Raw genomic sequence first — 20,372 nt, 5'->3', positions numbered from 1 at the left:
AAAGAGGAGAAAATACACCCCGAAGAACTAATAATTGATATATTAAAATGGTAATATTAGCATATAGTTTTTCCAATTAAAACTCTCCAGGAGAAACAAGGGGATTTCCACATGTGAACATCTACCCACTCTTGTTTTGGTGCAATAGGATATATTACTATACACTCAGTATTTTGAGTGCAATTTGCACTTGATTAAAATTTTTATTTTGGTTTCTAGTTCATAAGGACTGAAAAGAAAGATATATCTATATAAAACAGTGATTATTGAAGGAAATAGAAATTATTTCACCTTGAAACTCAGGATTCCTAGAATATGTTGCTCTTTCAGTTAAAATAAAAGGGTATCAGAAGGTTAAAAACTATAAAATGTATCCAGAAAGTATAAGAGAGACAATAGAGGAAGTATGTACATGTAGCTGTAATGTGCGACATGAAAATTGCTTTTGCTTTATTTCCCCCACTTCTATCATCCACTTCCTATATAGGAACATCTGAGAATGTTCTGTGTCAGAATACTATATCAGGACACCATATGAGAACAAGTGAGGTCAAGGGGAGCTTTTGTACAAGTGTCAGTCATGGTCTCCTAATCTCTTCCTAGATGGAAAGCAGCAGAGCCAATTATTTTGCTTTTCTGTGGAAAGAATTAAATGAATGTCTTCATATTGAAAGAGAGCTAGAGAAGAGTTGCAAAAGAAGGTAGAAAAGAGACTGTTTAGGAATATTAATATTAGATCAGTGTACAAAAATGGGAATATACCCAAAGATAATTTCTGGAAAATAAGAGGGTAATACTGTAAGATGAGCCACTTCCCACTTGGTGTTTGCTGACTGGAAAAATCTGCATTTAGGTCCAGAATTTCTTCTTTGGAAAGGGGAAAATGTGATGAACATGTGGTTTTTCCTTAGCTTGAGTATATATACAAGTTATTTGGATTCACTAAGATACTAGTCTTTCAACAAAGAGACTGCCTGGCAAAGTCTCCTAAGCCTCTCTCACATGTAGTAATGTTACAGAGGAATCACTGGATGTCCTTTACAATGAGTGAGAATGGGAAAGCAGAGCCTAAGCTCCTGGATACCACCTGGTCTTAGCTGAGATTTGTGGGAACACAAGCAGAGAAATCTAGGTAGGTACCACAAGACTGGGTGTGGCTCTCCTATCACTGCTGTATATGTCTAGAATCTGTCCCTATAACTCTGACTGTTTCCTTTTGATGATGTGGTGATGGTCCAGGAAGAGGAAGGACAGAAGAGCAGAAGAGCTCTTCAAAGTGGTGAAAATTCAGCAAGGGATCTTCTAATCATAACTGCAATATTCGTTCTTGAATTTGATTACATAGCTTGTAAAAAAGATAATGAGATTTAGACAAGATGAAAGAAAGAAAGGAAAAAAAATCCTTAAAAAATGAACTATCTCATAGTCATTGCCAAAAAAAAAATGAGTACCCTTAAAGGAAATTGATTTATGAAATAAAAATATTAATATATGTGTACATTTGACTTGCAGTAATTTACCTAAAAATAACAAATAATAAGTGTTGCCTTTGCTTTACAGACCTTAAGACCCATTTCAGTCAGTCTGGACTCATCCATCTAGTAACCTGTCAATCCAAATTCTCTGTGACAGTGAGCATTTCGATTTCTTCCAAATCAGTGAGTCTTTAGGTAAGAGGTTAGGTATAAGGAAAAAAAAAGTAGGATCAATACATGAATATACATGAATGCAGGGCTGCTGTGGGAGCAGTACTACTTCCTTTATATTATAAAGTGCTTCTAGCATGATATGAAGAAATATGGAGAAAAATTCATTATGGATGAACAGATAATGAGACAAAATGTAGGAAGCATGAAAGAAAGTGGTGGCAGGTGTGAAGAAGCAGAGGAAAGGAGAGATCATAAACATTTCATAATTAATGTTGGACTTCAAAGCACAAAAGATCCACACCCCATAACTTTTATACTATGAGCATCACTGTCTTTGGGTATTCTTTTTTTTGAGGGGGGCGTCTTGCTCATGGCATATGGAGGTTCCCAAACTAGGGGTCGAATCAGAGTTGTAGCGGTGGGCCTATGCCACAGTCACAGCAACATGGGATCCAAGCCGCATCTGCATCTGTGACCTACACCACAGCTCATGGTAACATCAGATCCTTAACCCATTGAGCAAGGCCAGGGATTGACCCCACATCCTCATGGATGCTAATTGAGATTGTTAACTACTGAGCCATGATGAGAACTCCTACTTAGGATATTCTTAAAAATAAGATAAAATTATAAATATAGTCAGTAAAACAGTGGTACTCAACATATACAATCATCATCTACTTCAGAAAAGTTTTGCAAAACTCATTCTTCTTGTAGGTTATTGAAGGGCAAAATATTATAAGTCCCTTGAGTAGCAAAAACAATATCAAGATTTACTTATGCTAAGAATAGAAAATCTTTAAACATGTCTATTGGCAAAGGTGTTCAACAAATGTCAGCACCATGCTTTGTTTTTTAACTTTATCAATAATATCAATAGTACTCTACTTGACTTCAGCTACTCTGAGGAAACCAAATACACACTACATTCTCCCGGGCCTCAAGCTCTGAAAAGAAGACATCAGCTCTAAATAAGGAAGATAGAGAAAGGTCAAAATGGGGCTTTAAGAGGGCTTGTAACCAAAATGAGAAAAAATAAATAAATTTATGTGTTTTGGATGTGTTAAGTTTCACCAAAATCATATGATGATATAATCACTTTAATACAAAAGGCTTTCAAGGACAATTATTTTCGTTTTATTAAATAGATATTATTATGATTGATGGCTAGTCAGAATATCAACTATATTCTGATATATCCTGTTGTTATATCTGAGTTACTTTATGCGATCACATCCACCTCTCTCCACCCTGAGTATAGAAAATTGTATGGGTTGGTGTATGGAAATAGAATATCTTTTCCAAAATTTTAGTATGATGTTAGCAGATGGTCCATGATAAAATGTACTATGATTGATAAGTTTAAGAAATATTGGCTTAAAAATTTCAATAACTTTATTTTTTCAGGATTTATAAGAAAATTTATCTTAATGAGAATTGTAACAAAATATTAATGGAAAATAACCAGCTTAGGGAGTAATGAGGCTGCTTGAAAAGGTGGGAACTGGTGCTTTAGTGGAAAAGTCACTAGTGCTGTGGCAAAAGGTTATGCAGAAACACAAATATGTGAGGCTTTTTAGGATATGTTATTCTAAGACAAATGGAAAGGCTTTAAAAGATTTCAAACAGAGAGGGACCTAACCTGAGTGATTAAAAGGTGACTCCAGCAGCACTATGGAATGGATTTAGGTGTGGAAGAAAGAAAAGGAGGAGGTACAAGTCAAGAGAAGGTACCAAAAGTTAAGATGAGGTAAAATATCTTTCATCTAGAATGATGTGGAGATGTGAATATGTCCAAGGAAATATTATTAATTGAACTATGTATTTGTTAAAAAAAATTGTACTGACTCTAGAAATAGAGTTGCTCTAGTCAGGAACTGAATCAGTGAATAAGATAGTTAAAAACTATGCTTTCTTAGAGCTAATATTCTACTGGCTTCAGAGATGCAAAAACACAAGTAAACAAACAAATTGAATAAGTAATATAGTTAACATTGTAATAATGACTGCGGAAAAAAATCAAATGCAAACAATTTGGAAAACAGTCAATTGGAATACTAGAACTGAAAATAAAATCATTGAAAATAAAACAAAAGTGTATGAAATGTTGAGAATAATACATAAAGAGAAAAATCCATTTTAAAAAATACATGGAAAACAAGTTGACAGTAAAGGAGGAAATTTATGGTGACATGGTGAATACTCAGCTATTCCACATCATGGGTGTATACAAAAATAAGTTTGTGTCAAGCAACATATGTAAAATTTTCTCAATTTACTGTATATTAGCTGCACCTAAAACAGTAAAAACAATACAAAAAATAAAAAGGAAAATTAAATGATATTTGGAGTTTTACATGAAGAGTAGGACGTGAATAGATGAGTAGCAAAGAGAAAATAACTGGTAAATTTCCAATGATGGCTTTGTTTAACATTTTTGGAAAAATAGTAGAGTCATGAAGAAAAAAGGAACTCTATAGGATTAACTTTACTGGGCAAGAAGGTACTTTGAATTTTGCTTCATACCTCTGTGGCTCTATACTGGATGTTCATGTTATATAGAGTGAGAGAGAATCTGTAACATATGGGCCTCATGCTACATTTAGCATATTGGATGTTAAACAGTGAAAATTATTATAGTCATTAATTTAAAGCAAAGATTTCAAAGAGAGGCAACAGAAAACTTACTAGAAAGAATATTGGAATGTAAAGAGAATTAATACTATAGCTCTAATGCTACTTTTAAAGTAATTGATGCCTTGGAAATGCTATAAAATTGGGTTGTAATGATCATTGTACAATGATAAATGTAATAAAATTCAATGACTTAAAAAATAAATAAAGTAATTAGTGCCATTTCAAATAATCAAAATGATAATTCTTCTTTACATTTTTGTAGGACTCTGTGAGAGGTATAAAAACATCTTTAACTTGTAGATTAAAGATGCTAATTGAGGGAGTTCCCATTGTGGTTCAATGGTAATGAAACTGACTAGTAACCATGTGGATTATGTTCATTCCCCGACCTTGTTCAGTGGGTTAAAGGATCCAGCATTGCTGCGAACTGTAGTGTAGGTTGCAGATACAGCTCAGATCTGGCATTGCTGTGGCTGTGATGTAGGCTGGCAGCTTCAGCTCCGATTTGACCCTAGCCTGGGAACTTCCATATGCCACACATGTGGCCCTAAAAAAAAAAAAAAAAAAAAAAAAAAAGATGCTAACTGAACAAATGCACAAATGCTTTACTAAAACAAAAATTTTAATAAGCCTTCCAGAGGCTTCAGCCCTTCCCCATTATTTCTTTTTTGTTGTTGTTGGTCTTTTTCTTTTTGTCTTATTAGGGCTGCACCCGACAGCATATGAAGGTTCGCAGGCTAGGGGTCCAATAGGAGCTGTAGCTGTTGGCCTACTCCAGAAACACAGCAACACAGGATCCGAGCCACATCTGTGACCTACACCACAGCTCACGGCAATGCCAGATCCTCAGCCCACTGAGAAAGGGATTGAACCTGCATCCTCATGGACACCAGTCAGGTTCACTAACCACTGAACCACAAAGGGAACTCCCTATTATTTCTTTTTATTTATCCTTCATTTTCATCTTTCCATCATTTTCCTGTGATATCCAGTTCTATATTCAATAGTGACCACTGGAAAAGTCATTATCTTTAAGAAAAATGCAGCATATGAAACTATAATACACCTACATGTAATGCACTGCATTTTGCAAAATTTGAATCACCAAGATTCCTTTAACAGCTCCTAGCAATGTGATTATCCCCTTATTCATGAGTAAAAATATTACTGAAGACTCTGTGACAGTTTAAGTTCTGCAGGAGGTGCTGAGGTATAATTTCAAATGCAAGATGTATATTAAGAAACAGTACCAGTGAATGGAAAGGCAAGGGAAGAAGTTAAGTCTTGATGTAATACCTACATAGTTTTAGATTACTTGGGAAACTCTGAACTGAGTTTGGCCCATTAGAATCTCTTCCCATCAGTTAGAAATGGCTGAGATTTTATACCACTGCATCACCAAAGACCAGAGCCCAAAGTTGTAGGAATGGGAAGCACAAAGCCTCCAACTGAGAGTTGGGGACATTTGTAAGTGGTGCTATGCTTTTTTACACATCTTATTAACAGACCCATATATTCTTCCATTTGAGGACACAGTATATAACCCAAAGACTTCTAATTTTGTGAATATACTGATGCATGCTAGAGATTGGCAAAACATCCTCATAGAGTATTGTCCCTGAGCTGGCACTTCAGTTATGTCTTGTTTGAGACATGATGATGTTCTAATAGAGGAAGCTCCTGAGTGATGGAGTATGCAATAGAATAATTGATCCCATAACCTACCTATTAACTGAGTCTGGTCTGACATGGTCTTCTCATGAGAGATTCCATGTTGAAGGAACAAACACTTGCTAGGCCCTCATATTGTAGTGCTGACTGGACTCTGCAGTCAGATAAGGTCAAACGTGGATGGAATATGTGACGATCTCTATGAGAAGAAACTGCTGTCACTCCAGGATGGAAGAGTCCAAATGTAGGCAATTTAAATGATGTAGCGGTTGGTCTTCTTAAGAAATTGTGCCATAGCAGTGTTCATTATTGCTGGCAGGTTGGTATCAACATTAAATGGTTCAGTTTTAAAAAATGTGTGTTCATGTTATCTGACATGATAGCCTCCATCTCTGTCATGATGGCCACTTCATTCTTGTATCCATTGTAATGGAGTGGGTTGCCTGATGACAGAGCAGCTTATCTTAATGGCCTAAATCATTTTGCCTTTTATATGATGTATGTTTTCTATTGGACAGTAGAACGGTGATACAATATTATTTGCTTTTTTTTACCCTCTTGTACATTTCCACCTATGCAACCTATGTCTGTTTCAGTTAGTAGTCACATTAGTAAACTAAGCTTTTTTTTTCAACTGGTCATATGGGATTCTTCCCTCTTGATAATAAGGGACAACTTCTGGTGCAGAAGTAGTTGACACTAATGTGCTTATGACTTAGGGTCCAGTTTATGCTTGTTTATGCCTTTACCAGTTTATCGTACAATAGATTATTGGGTCTTCATGACCACATGACTTTTTAGATCTGAGAAGATCCAGCTTATGATGGCAGCTCCAGCCATATGGTCATTTAGTGTCCCATAGTCAAGTCTTCTATATGCATCAGGGTCTAGAGGCATGCCAATTATTGTTTATCAAAAGGCATATGATTCTCTGGTGGTGACTTTGTGGCCTTCCTTCAGAAACTCAGGACCTGTGTCATAATGCTTCTAATATTCTTGTCACAAACTCCCCATGGAATCTTTACCCCTATTGATACCACCAACCTCATATAATCTGCCAGACTATATAGCCTCAGTGTGAGGAATGCTTGTACCATGCCTTGGAGCTATCCCAGAAATGTTTCTTGCTTAAGGACCCACCCAAAGCTGGAAGTCTTTTGATTGCCTGGTAAATTGCCAGAGCATGTTCCCAGGTATGAAATCTGCTATCTCATAATATTGGAAGAGTTCTGCCAGGAATTGTGTTTCCTTCTTTGTCATGGGAAGTACAAGGTGTGTGATTTATTTTTCATTTTGGAGACTATGTCTTGCCATGCTGACTAGATCCTTACAAATCTCTGAATATGACAGACCTTGGCTAATCGCAAGATTAACCTCCTGGTATCCAGAGTGTATGTGTCTTACCAAGTTGTTGTTCAGCCTACCCAATCAATGCAATGTCATCAAAATAAGATCAATTTGATGTTATGCAAGATATTCAGAGAGTCTAAGTCACTTTCTACTATATTATGACAGAGGGCAGGAGATTAACATGGCCTTGGGAAGAAAATGAAAATGTGTATTGTTGTCTGCTTCACATGAGTGTTACAGCATCTAATTCTCCTTTCTTATAATGATGGAAAAGAGTTCAGTTGCCAAATCAATGCCTAACACTGTGTTTGAAGATTCTTAATATGCTCTAGCAAAAATACCACATATAGTGTATTGGCTGCAGTCAGAGATCAACTTTGTTGAGCTTGAAATAGTTTATAATCATCCTCCAGGATCCATCTGGTTTCTGCAGAGATCACACTGGTAATCAAATGAAGAATTGACAGATAACACCACCCCTGAATCCTCTGGCTCTTTAAAGGTAACACTATTTTTTTGCCAAAGCCTTTGCCCAGGATGAGATATTGGTTTTAATTTACTATCTTGGCTGGACGTGTGCAATTTCAGACTTCTGCTTGACTTTATTCATTATGATAGCCTGTGCCCTACATCAAGAACCCAATATATGTGCCAATTACATATTTAGGGATCAGGAAAATAACCACCAGTTGTCTTTGCAAAATTGGCAGGTATATGCTGCCAGTCAGACTTTGTCAGGACTTCCTTATTATTCCAACCTTATGTACTCCTACTCAGAAGATGCCATAATAATGCTTTAGGTCTTTGGTTATCAATGTCCTCTCAGATCTAGTGTCCATCAGTCTTCACAAGGTCTGGGTATTCTTCTTTGCTTAGCTGTATAAATGGCCATTTATCTCTTGGGGGAATTACTGGAAGATCCATTATCTTGTACACTTGCCATCTTGTTGTAAGCTCTTTCCTCCTAAGTACCAAGCCACATCTTCAGCTGATGGATTCCACAGCAGTCAGATGGCTCAGTTGTAGAAACCAGACAAAGAATCATGACTTTTTATTGGGGATTTATCCATAGCCAACCAGTCATTCATCCTTGGTTTTTTTCCTGCTCAGTACTACCCTTGTCAGCTGTACTTTATTTTTCCTCAGACACTATATTTTATAAAACATCTCCATGACTCTCTGTAGGTCAGAACTTTTGGCTGCCACTTTGACCTTGCAGATTATTGCAATAATTATGATCCCTCCTGTGGGTTTTTGGAAATTAAATACCTCTGTAGTTCCTTTAAGTGATGTTCTATAATAGTAATAGTCTCTAATATCAACTCAGATGAACAATTCTCTGGATGTTTTTGGAACTGAAGGGTTTCCTAGGATATAGAGATTTTAGTGCCAAAACTAGGAAAACTGGCAACCCTACATACCACCAGCCCTAGAATACAAAGGAGAACTACCACAATCCTTTTAATTGGTGTCCGTGCCTCTCTACCAGATATTACTCATGATGTGGGTAAATAATGTGCCCTCTGAATCTTCCTGGAGGTTATAATTATTCAATATATCTCTGTCCACACATGGTATATACTTTGCAGCATTCTTTAGTGTTTGTCATGGCCACTCTGGTGTTTCAATTCACTCAATGAAATTTAGCATCACTTTATTTATTTTTATTTTATTTTTTACTTTTTAAGGTCCGCACTCACAGCATATGGAGGTTCCCAGGTTAGGGGTAAAAACGGAGATACAACTGCTGGCCTATACTACAGCCACAGCAATGTGGGATCTGAGCCGTGTCTGCGAACTACACCACAACTCACGGCAATGCTGGATCCTTAACCCATTGAGTAAGGCCAGGGATCAAACCTCCAACCTCATGGTTCCTGGTCAGATTCATTTCCACTGTGCCAAAATGGGAACTCTTTTTTTTTTTTTTTTTTTTTTTTTTAAGCATCACTTTTTCCATTCATCTAGGATGCATCCTAGTAATGAATTAACACTGTTTCCTGGGGTTTTGCCATAATGTTAATTATTTTCTCTTCAGAGAGTGCCCTCAAGTCAAAAAACTATTTTCTATCCAGTTTTATGGGTGGCATTCTCTGTCCTTTGCCCTCTCACTAGAGAAGCTTCCTTATGTGTAAAGAGGATTCTGGCTTTTATGCCTGGCTCTCAGTTGCTTGTCACCACCCTCTGTTCGTCACTGTCTTTTAATAGAGCACCAGCAGCGCCTAACTATAGTCATTCAATCCCTTATCCTTATAGCCACTATATCTTCAATACATTTCTAATGTCTAATATCACGTGAGGTAGTTCACTCTATTCCACAAGAATAGCTTCACAATTCATCACTGGTGAAAGTTTTAACAATTGGACTGCCACACTGTGCCAGTGGCAGCCTGTGTTTCATCTATCACTAGTCATAGGGTCCTTCCTGCCAGCTAGGTAGTGAATCATCTAACTAAAACCTCATCTTATCAGCTGTTTTCTTCGACCACTCCCGGTGTAAACATTGCAAATTGGGTTCTCTGGAAGCAGATGCCAAGATGGAATTTACAGTGTAGATGCTTATTAGGAATTTATATCCATGGAAGGAAGAAGAAAGAAAGATTATCGGGCAGAGAAAGGAGTTAAGCTACAGTTCCGCTGTACCCTTGCCCTCCCTACCCTGGCAAATTCTAGATCCATCTGACTAGGAGCCCGTCGGATTGTCCTGCATCAAACTGAGATGTCTGGACCCTATGTCACTCGTCTGAGTCATAGGATGTGGGCAGCTCTGGATAGTGAGATATCTCACAGCTGGAGACTATGTGCCTACTGCTGCCCTTGGCTGTGCTGCATGTCCTTTTTTAAAAAGAGATCCAGGAGTTCCCTTGTGGGGAAGCAGGTTAAGGATCTGGCCTCATTGTGGCAGCAGCTGCTGTGGCACAGGTTGGATCCCTGGCCCAGGAACTTCCACATACCACTGGGCATGGCAAAAAAAAAAAAAAAAAAAAAAAAAAAAAAAAAAAGAAAGGAGATCCAGAGGTGCAGCTCTGTATCTAACACAACATCATTCTCTAGTGTCATGCTATCAGAGAACACACATTTAAAAAAAATCATTCTTTGCCCTATTATTACTTGTACCTATACGCTGAATAAGAACATATGCAGAAGTTAAACGCATCTGACCATTTTAATGGTGACTGTAATTATACATAAAATTGCTGTTCTTATCATAGAAAAGTTAATGATATCCATAAGCTATATGTAAAGAAAGGGAATTGAATGAAAGTTTGGTCCTATGTATACTGGACCATAATAAAAGCGTAGGTGAATTCGGATGGAGTTCAGCTGTCTGTAATAAAACCTGACAAAAAAAGGCAAACAGTGGCACAAATGGGTAATTAGGTTTGTCTTTCTCATGCTACAAGTAGTTGGAAGGTAGACATTACAGGACTGGAATAGCTGCTTAAAGTCCCAGCCTCCTTTTATCTTTCTTCTTTACTATTCTTAGCCAATGTCTTTTATCCCCATTGTTATATGATGGTAGCTACACTACAGGCGTGAGATTCTGTATTAGACACAAAGGGAAAAGGGTAAATGGTAAGATGGTTGATGACTTTTTCTTTTATTAGGAGAAAAAAATAGCCTTCCCAGAAGTCTCACTTAGGAGATGTATGGTTAGATCTTGATGTTTAGAATAATGTGATGAGGCCATCACTACCTGCAAGGATGCCTGTAGGCACAGTTTTCTATCTGAGCATATTAGTACCTGAAACTATACCAAGATTCTTTTGATAAAGAAAAGCAGGATGCAACCTGCAGTGTTTGCCACAAGACATGTTTAAATATTTAATTAGCTAACCACTGACTCTTAATGCTATTAATATTGTGGAAATATACTTTATAGAGAAATTTATTATTTTTAGCATTATTTATATACACTACATTCAGCTTCTTTTATTTATAGATTGAGCCCAGTTTTAAAAAAATCATTTTGTCCTGAAACTACCTCACAGGTAGTTAGCAAAATAAAGGCACATATACCTGATATAGTTCTTCCAAATTTAAAGGCATTCGTCCAAGATAAAAAAGAAAGGAATATTTTTGCAGTTATTAGAAAAGCAGTTTAACCTTTTAGCCCAGATGCTGTAAAAATGTGCTTTAAAATTTCTCCTTCCTTTCAGCATGTATCAATAATAGATGAATTATTTTTAAAAAGGAAAAAAAATATAACAAGACCAATCTCCAAAATAAGTTAAATATCCTAGTGGATCAGAAATAAAATAGAAACTCAACAAGTTAAGGCTAATGCCTGAGCCTGGATGGCAAGCTCTGAGGAAGAAAAGAATGGCTGGGAAGTCATTTTCTGTGGCAAAATTGGAAATTAAAATGTTCCTCTTGAGATTAGAGTGACCAAAGTCAGTTTTACCGAATGAAACTGGGACCAGAGCCTGGATCTTCTGTCCATGTAAAATGGATGCAAAGTTGCTGAGAGCAATCATTGCTTGGAGCTGCAGTTCTTATCAAGCTGTCTTCCAAGAGTGTCAAGAGAAAGCAGACACAGAGTGTCAAAGCCAGAAGTTTCATCATGTTGCCTGCTAACTTTGTTATCATCTGTAATATCCCCAATATGACTGTTGGGTTGGGGCCCTGAGCTTTTCTGTTTCCATACTGGGATCCTATATCAAACATGGGGATAAGAAAACCACTGGGTAGATAGACAAGTGCAGAGTTTCTCCACAACTACAGCCGTTCTTACAATCACTCTCCAAGTTGTTTAGAACCTTCCCCTCTCTCTGCTCTGTGCCTTTTCAGCTGTTTGAATCCTATTTCATAAAGTACTGATCTTAGAAATGCTAATAACCTGATCAAAGCAATTTACTTTCTCAGAAATATTTTCTCTAAAAAAGTTTAATCTTAATGTGTCACTTCTGCCACCGTTTTAAAAAATATATTCCCTGCCACATCACAAAACATACTACTACAATTACTTAAACAACATTAGACTATTCCTTGTACTTAATACATCTTTTATCACATTAATATCACCTAGGAATTATGCGAAAAATAGATGACTTTCTTACGTACCAATGAGATACATAACTGATTCAATGTGAGAGAAGAAAGTAATAAAATAGGCAGGGTTTCAATATCATCAGAGCTAGCAGAGGAAATAAATGTGCCATAGAAACCAACATGTCTGATTGAGCTGAGACACAGACTTAACTTTGACATAAATGGAACTCTCCAAACATTATCTTCTTAAGGACTGAGCCTAAAAGTCCTGGAATAATCTTTCTCTGACTTTCCTAGAAACTCTGTTATACTGATAAAGAAATAGGTAATCACTTATTGTGAAAAAAAAAAAAAACTATGTAATTTCCTAATCCAAATTCAATCATTTTTCCGAGGCCTTATACATTTTTGTATTTTTTATAAATCTAAATTAACATTGATACTTCCTCCAACTTGCAATCCTATGAAACAAATAATGCCTAAAGTCTAAAGAAGTACTTTTGTCAGACAAACAAATGCCCCTATGATTTTGGGAGAAGAGAGTAAACGAATTTCGCTTTTACTCTGTCAGCCGAAATGGGCTAGTTAAAAGCATAAATTATCTGCTTTCTTCATAGCATATGCAGTCATATCAAGATATCAGACTGTAATATATGTATTTTATTTTCATATGCATAAGCAGAAATTTAATTGTTTTTTCCTAAAAGAACTGAGAATTTACAACGCCCATGTGTGCATGTAGACACATGTAAAGTTAAGTATTTACATATATATATGTATATATATATGTATGTATATGTATATATACACATTTAGTGGATCCAGTATCCCAGTCCTGTTCTTTTCAGGGACAGAGAGAGTGCCTATGAAACACTTTACCAGACACCATGTTTAGATTTCATCTGAGATTAAATAGATTTTACTGTCACTTATCTGACAGAATTGCAACATGTTCCATTGATAATTTGGTTTAGAAAACTTGGGTCACCATAAAGGCCGTAATACAGTTTTCATTTTTTTCTTTGGAGGTGCAGCACTGAACACAGTTTTTAAGTCTGTGATGTTTACTTCTGGTGTTCTCCTTTCTCCTTAGCAATGTCTTTCTCTCTCTCTCAGACTACTTGCCCTTTGCCTACACTATCCCAAACCCTTCTATCAGTCTCCCCAACTCATGAGAATTGTATTTTATTGCTTTATAGAAGAGGTCATAAACTCTTGGCTCCAAGTTTGTACAGTCTTTAGACGTTTTGCCTGGTGCTTGCACTATAGAAACAAACACACACAAATAGCAGCCAATACCAATAATTGAAGCTTTTTACTAGATTTATAGATTTTTTTAGAAGAAATTAGAAGCTTTGGGTCTGATAACTCTGCATGACTTATTGTGGAAGGCTGACTAGAAGCTGCCCCTCTAGAAAGGTTATATGGTCCCCAGTTCACAGAGGCTCCTCTAGCTTCTTTTGCATTGCACTTGAATTTAGGCTGTTTCTCTAATTTACATTAACAGCATGTCCCCTATAGACTTTTGAGTTTGTGACCCCTATTACATAACTTTTTCTCTCAACTGTCAGCTGAGCCCAATTAACATGTTTATTGATAAGACAATGTCTCCCACTGGTACATATTAATAGGAAATACTTGAAAGCCTTCAACCCTTAAACCTTTCAAAATCTTTATAAAGAAAAAGAAAAGAAAAATGTAGTTAAATGGAACGTGTGTTTATAAAATTGTTATTGCTAGAGAAATTCTTTCCTGAAAATTTCTTAATCATGGGATGACAATCCTGGTTTCACCATTTAGCCACATAATCCCCTTACTCCTCCGTTTAAAACTTTATGTCTATACCTGTTTAAGTATAATGGAGTTGGATGTTAAGACCTCCTTTCCCTACCTCATTACCTCCATTTCTACCACGATTCCTTCTTTTCTTTTTATTGGAATATAGTTGATTTACAGTGTTATGTCAATTTCTGCTGTACAGCAAAGTGACCCAGTCGTGCACACACACACACACACACACACACACACACATATATATATAAAGAATGTCAATTTCTATTTTACAGCAAAGTGACCCAGTCTCATATATATATAAAATATTATTTTTCTCATACTATCTTCCATTACATTCTATCCCAAGAGACTAGATATAGTTCCTTGTGCTATACAGTAGGACCTCATTGTTTATCCATTCTAAATGTAATAGTTTGCATCTACCAACCCCAAACTCATCATCCATCCCACTTCCTCCCCCCTCTTCCTTGGCAACCAGAAGTCTGTTCTCTATGTGAGACTGTATCTGTTGCCTACCATGATTCCTTTCAGCTATCCCTTACTGTTAGTTTTACGAATAAGATTTATTTCCTTTGGGAGGATATGCTCTACCTTCATTCTTGGAGTTTTCTGTATTCCCAAGATTTTCATGCATACCTGTGTTATAGCCATTATCACATTGAGTTATAGGTTTTGGTTCACATCTATAATGAGGATAAACTTTACAACATGCAGCAATAAGAAGTATTTCATTTACTTGCTTCTTTTAATGTGGTCTTTAAAGCAGATCATCTGTTCTAGGGTAGCAACTTCCTGTCCACAGGAAGCTACAACTCTAGGCTTGTTATTTTTTTATATATTACTCAATAAATTTATTACATTTATAGTTGTACAATGATCATCACAACCCAATTTTATAGCATTTCTGTCCCAAAGCCCCAGTGCATCTGCCCACACCCCAACCTGTCTCCATTGGAAAGTGTAAGTTTTTCAAAGTCTGTGAGTCAGTATCTGTTCTGCAAAGAAGTTCATTGTGTCCTTTTTTCAGATTCCACATGTAAGTGATAGCATTTGATGTTGGTGTCTCATTGTCTGACTGACTTCACTTAGCATGGTAATTTCTAGGTCCATCCATGTTGCTAAAAATGCTGTTATTTCATTCTTTTTGATGGCTAAGTAATATTCCATTATGTGTATGTACCACATCTTCTTTATCTACTCTTCTGTTAAAAAGCTTCCTTACTAAAGAACTTCCTCCTTCTTAAAGCTAGGAAAGAGTCCCATGAGCTCAGACACACTCAAGGACAAGCCCTATCCTTTTCTCATTCAGAAAGGCTCTGCTTGTCTCCATCAAGCTTGGGCATGGATGTCTTACTGAATCTAGAAGCTTGATGCTTAACATTCAGCAGCCTCATTGGCCTGATAGCTTATATTGGCCACTTCCTAGCAATTACTGAAAGCACACAGCCACCCTCTCTCTCCTGCCTCAAGAAAATAATTTTTTTTTCCCTTCAAATCATCATACTTTCACCAGTTTTAAACTTTGGCATTTCTGCCTATCTGCTTTATGAATCTGGGTAGGGCTTAAATTTTAGATGCCTTCCAATTGTTCTTTCTTTTTCAAACATTAAGTTTGTTAACAACCTCCTGGGGAGATAGAAATAAAAAGCAAAAACTGCTAACAACCTTATTAGAATGGATATGTTGCAGGCAGAATTCTGAGATGTTCCCATGATGCCTTCTCTTTGGTCTGGAAACTTGTATAATTCTCTCCACTTGAACGTCGGAAGGCCTGACCTAATCAGGCAAGATCTTATAAAAGAAGGTCTATAAATCAGAGGCAGGGAGTCAGAACAATTTAAAACTACATCAAATGCTCTTCTGCTTAAATGGGCAAACTACCATGATGTGGAGAAGGCTGAGGGGCAAACAACTGTGGGCTGTCTTTGGGACCTGATAGTGACCCTCAGTTGACAACTATCCATAAGACAGGGACTTTCATGCTAAAGCTGTAAGAAAATAAATTCTAAAAATAGCTAGTGAGCTTAGAAGGGGACCCAGAGCTCCCGATGAGATTAGGCTTGTTTGTCACTGATTTTAGTTTTGTGAAATTTTGACCAGAAAACTTAGTTAGATGGCATTCAGACACCTGACCTACAGAAATTGTGAGACAATAAATGGGTAGGTTTTTTTGGTTTTGTTTAAGGCCACACATGGAGCATATGAAAGGTCCCCTAACCTGGGAACACCACAGCCACAGAAAAATGGGATCCAAGCTACGTCTGTGACCTACACCATGGCTCATGGCACACCGGGTACATAACTCACTGAGCAAGTCCAGGGATTGACTCCACATCCTCACGGATACTAGTCAGGTTTGTTACTGTTCAGCCACAACAGGAATTCCCAAAAAATGAGTGCTTTTAAAAAAACCAATTGTGATAATTTGATATATATTATATAAAACATTATAGAAATTTCTTATAAGAACTGGAGAACAAATGACAATATCTCAAGAGTTACCCTATAGTATCCATGAGTCTTTCTTGCTTAATTGCAATTTCACTGAGGGTAGAGATTTTGTCTTGATTGTCTTTGTAGTCTCAGTATCAGTATCTGTATGACAATAGGATATATGTCTTTGAATAAATTTATGAGTGATATAAGCTAGAAAACATCATTATTTTAAAAACTTTACTGAAGAGAGAAAGAAATATTTCAGGATGATTTGAGGAAGTAGCAGAACTGAGCATAATACTTTTACCAGAGTGTATATGTTAGCCAATGTATAAGTTTAAGCAAAAGAGATTGACCTTGTATATAAGAGAACAAATAAGAGAACAAATGATGTAAATTATCATGTACTTAATATGACTGTGTCATCACATAATGAGATGTGGACCCTCTGTTAATTGCCAGTTTTGTTTTAGAAAGAACACCTGAGGGCATGAGGAGGCTTCCATCTCTTAGAAACATTTATATATAACACATACAGTAAAGTCACTTTAAGCTTTACAATATGAAGGAGCACACACAGATGCACACACACATAAAATGAATTAACTGAGAACTAGGATCCCTGAAAATCCTACATTTGAAGGAAGGTATGTATGAACACGGAAGGCATGGAAGGCATTACAATCTGATATTATACCGTGACAAAATCTAATGCAATTTGAGACTCCATACGGAGAGCAATCATATCAGGGAGAACGAAGGGAATAGTTTTTCTTCACTAAATTCTGGTAAGAGCACTGGGAATACATTGCACGTTCAATCCTGAATCTCTGGACTGAAAAAAAAAAAAAAGAAAAGAAATTCATCAACTAGAATTGGTAAGAGAAAAGGTACCAAAGGTTGGGGTGTTAGAAGGATTGAGGCATTTGGGAAAAATAAGAAAATAACTTATAACATCTAATTGACCCAAATCACCTGAAGTAGGTGAAATTTCCTTTGGTTACATGGAAAGTGTAGTCACAGAGGACACGGAAGAAATTACTAGGGCAGTACTTCCCAAAGGTTACCCTGAATACAATTTCTTTAAGAATCTGAATGGACTCTGAAAAGTAATTCAACCTTAAAATTTTTCTCCCCAGTGATCTTTTCTATCACTTCCCACTCTTCATCTTGTTATTTAAAAATTTTGTACTATCCAGAGGTTTATCCTTTCTTTTTGTTAGAAGTTGTAAGTTACTTCATATAGAAATTTATGTTTTGTTGTTATTATTATTATCTTTATTATTAACAACGGTGGAAAGATTGGCAATCTTTCAAATTTTAGGAAAGTTAAAGATGCCTATAATTCTTAATTAGCAGATGATGAATTCATTAATCTGATTATGGAACAAAAATATAAACAGTATTAGGGATGATATATTGCACTTTTATATATTTAATTATGCTTTATGGAAATTTAGAATACAAAAATACATTAAAATAGCAGGATCTAATTCCTTAATACTTAAGCATTTCTGAATCCTAAAATAAATTCATTAAGCCATGGGCTTCATTTTCCTAGCCATAGCTCTCTGACAGCAGTTTGAACCTTAGTTAAATTTCTTTCTTTTTGTTCTTAAACCTCAAAAAAACCTACAAAATCATTTATTAGAATAACCCATATGTTGAATGAGCCTTTATCAGCATATTTTTTAAAATTTTATAATGATTTTTATTTTTTCCATTATAGCTGGTTTATAGTGGTCTGTCAGTTTTTACTGAACAGCAAGGTGACCCCAGCCACACAAATGGAATGTATATGTGTATTTTTTTTCCTTTTTTGTCTTTCTGTATTTTCTAGGGCCACACCCATGGCAAGTGGAGGTTCCCAGGCTGCCAGTCTAATCAGAGCTGTAGCCACAAGCCTACGCCAGAGCCACAGCAACACGGGATCCGAGCCGTGGGTCTACAACCTACACTACAGCTCATGGCAATACCGGATCCTTAACCCACTGAGCGAGGCCAGGGATCGAACCCACAACTCCATGGTTCCTAGTCGGATTTGTTAACCACTGAGCCATGACGGGAACTCCAATTTTTTTTTTTTTTTTTTTTTTTTAGTGCTTAAAAATTCTTTAACATTTTCAATTATTTCCCTCTCGCCAATTGCATTTAATCCTTGGAGCACTTATTTTTATTTTTGCACTCTTAATGAGTTCTTGATCATGTCGCTTCTGAAAGAAGTAAGCCTGCTTCACGCGGACTTGCCCTATTGAGGATCTTTCAGGTTTCTGTGAGGTGGATTCTAATCTACTAATAGAGCAGTGTGTGCTGCATGTCTCTACCCTATAAGGCCCCTTCCTCTTGCTTCCTACTTCCTATATAGCTTACTCTTTCAAAGAAGAAACCATTCAAAAATGTTACCTCCTTCCTCAGGCCTTTAGAGCTAGGAGTTTTTACCATTGTGTCTGTAGTGACTAATGGGAGAGAAGTGTACGAAATCGAATCGCAGTCTTTCAAGAGCAGAAGGATTTGCCTGCCACAAGAGGGCTAAATGGTAACCCTCAAGTCCTCTTACTGAGCAATTGTGTTTCTGTTCAATAAGCTTTTTAAACTGCATTTTCCTTGTAAGAACTTATTTTCTTTTAAGTCAGTTCATTTCTATCAAAAAGAGTTCAACTATATGCCTTAAGCTGTTACTCAATACATGTTTGTGTTATTTATACCATTTGAAAAATTGATATATATGTGGGGTGGCAAATGAGATGAGTGAAGGCAGTTAGTACTAATGAATTACCTCTTAGTAAATTCTTCTAATTGATTTCATAGAGGTGTTTCAACCAGTTGTAGGCATACACGTGGAAATGTTCTTCCTTTTCTCATAACTGCTAATACCTATACAACGTCAAATCCCCTTTGCTGGGTGGAAATGAGTTCCTTGAATAAAAAAAAACATTCAGTTTGATTCCATCTTTTGAAGGTAACTTGTATCTGGATTTTACTGCAATTATATTTCCATCTAATATTGATGTTCTAAATAATCCTTCTTACTCTAGCATAAACATAGATGAGACTCATACCTCTGGATGGAAGCTATGCGTGGTTTATTCTCTTTCAATTCCTTTCATCTCCTCAGGGTTTTCTCTTTGTCTACTGATGAGAAGAGGGGGAAAAAGAAAAGAAGATTCCTCATACCAGCACTCTTGGTGAGTAGGTTATCTTCCATGTCAGTAATCAATGCTGCTGACTTCACGAGCAATTATAACACTATGAAGGCAGAGTTGCTAACTACTGATATTGGTCCCAGTGGTGAAATAGTTTATGGTCCAGTCAGTGGCCAAGGTGTGGTATAGGGAGGTCCTACCAGGCCTTGCTGGTTAGCATCTTCTAGGCCTTGGTGGTTCTTTTAGAGATACAATTGCATTATCTGACTGTTTTCCACGTGGTGACATCACACAACATTACTTAACCCCACGGATTCTATGGTAACTGATCTCTACCATCTTCTGAATTCCCAACTCAGAATCAGTCAAAATATCTCTCAGACTTAAGTTAAACAACTGTGCCAAAAAAAAAAAAAAAAAAAATCTCTCGTAGTTCCCATTGTGGCTCAGTGGAAATGAATCTGACTAGTATCCATGAGAACACAGCAGGTTCAATCACTAGCCTTGCTCAGTGGATTAAGGATCTGGTGTTGACGTGACCTGTGGTGTAGGTCACAGATGCAGCTCGGAGCCCATGTTGCTGTGGCTGTAGCATAGGCCAGTGGCTACAGCTCCAATCTGATTGCTAGCCTTGTAGCCTAGAACCTCCATATGCTGCGAGTGCAGCCTAGATAAATTTTTTTTTCTTATATTATTTTCC

The 20,372-nt window shown here is 36.7% G+C and overlaps 1 protein-coding gene across 15 annotated transcripts in view; it reads left to right on the top strand.

The window, feature by feature from the left end:
- The window catches only part of LOC146397805 (uncharacterized), a 1,134,194-nt gene that overhangs the window by 452,307 nt on the left and 661,515 nt on the right, over positions 1 to 20,372 (top strand). For 9 of the 15 annotated variants that reach the window (XR_014823711.1, XR_014823709.1, XR_014823710.1 and 6 more), the window contains one exon: positions 19,645 to 19,714. The exons of 3 other annotated variants lie outside the window; for them this stretch is intronic. Coding sequence is in view for 5 of the 12 variants with exons in the window: in XM_084989253.1 (XP_084845379.1) it covers positions 19,645 to 19,714 (70 nt within the window). In the remaining 7 variants the exon portion in view is untranslated. Of the gene's footprint in view, positions 1 to 7,720; positions 7,810 to 19,644; positions 19,715 to 20,372 lie in introns of all 15 variants that reach the window. 3 more of the 15 variants (XR_014823707.1, XR_014823712.1, XM_084989256.1) reach the window with 1 other exon arrangement.

Source organism: Sus scrofa, chromosome 13 (genome assembly GCF_054392235.1).
Source record: "Sus scrofa isolate SSC_HxYL_T2T_F1_AM1 chromosome 13, Sscrofa_HxYL_maternal_Yorkshire_Landrace_v2.0, whole genome shotgun sequence".
NCBI lineage: Eukaryota > Metazoa > Chordata > Mammalia > Artiodactyla > Suidae > Sus > Sus scrofa.
The sequence above is the reverse complement of the archived record's forward strand: the minus strand, read 5'-3'. Positions and strand labels throughout refer to the sequence as shown.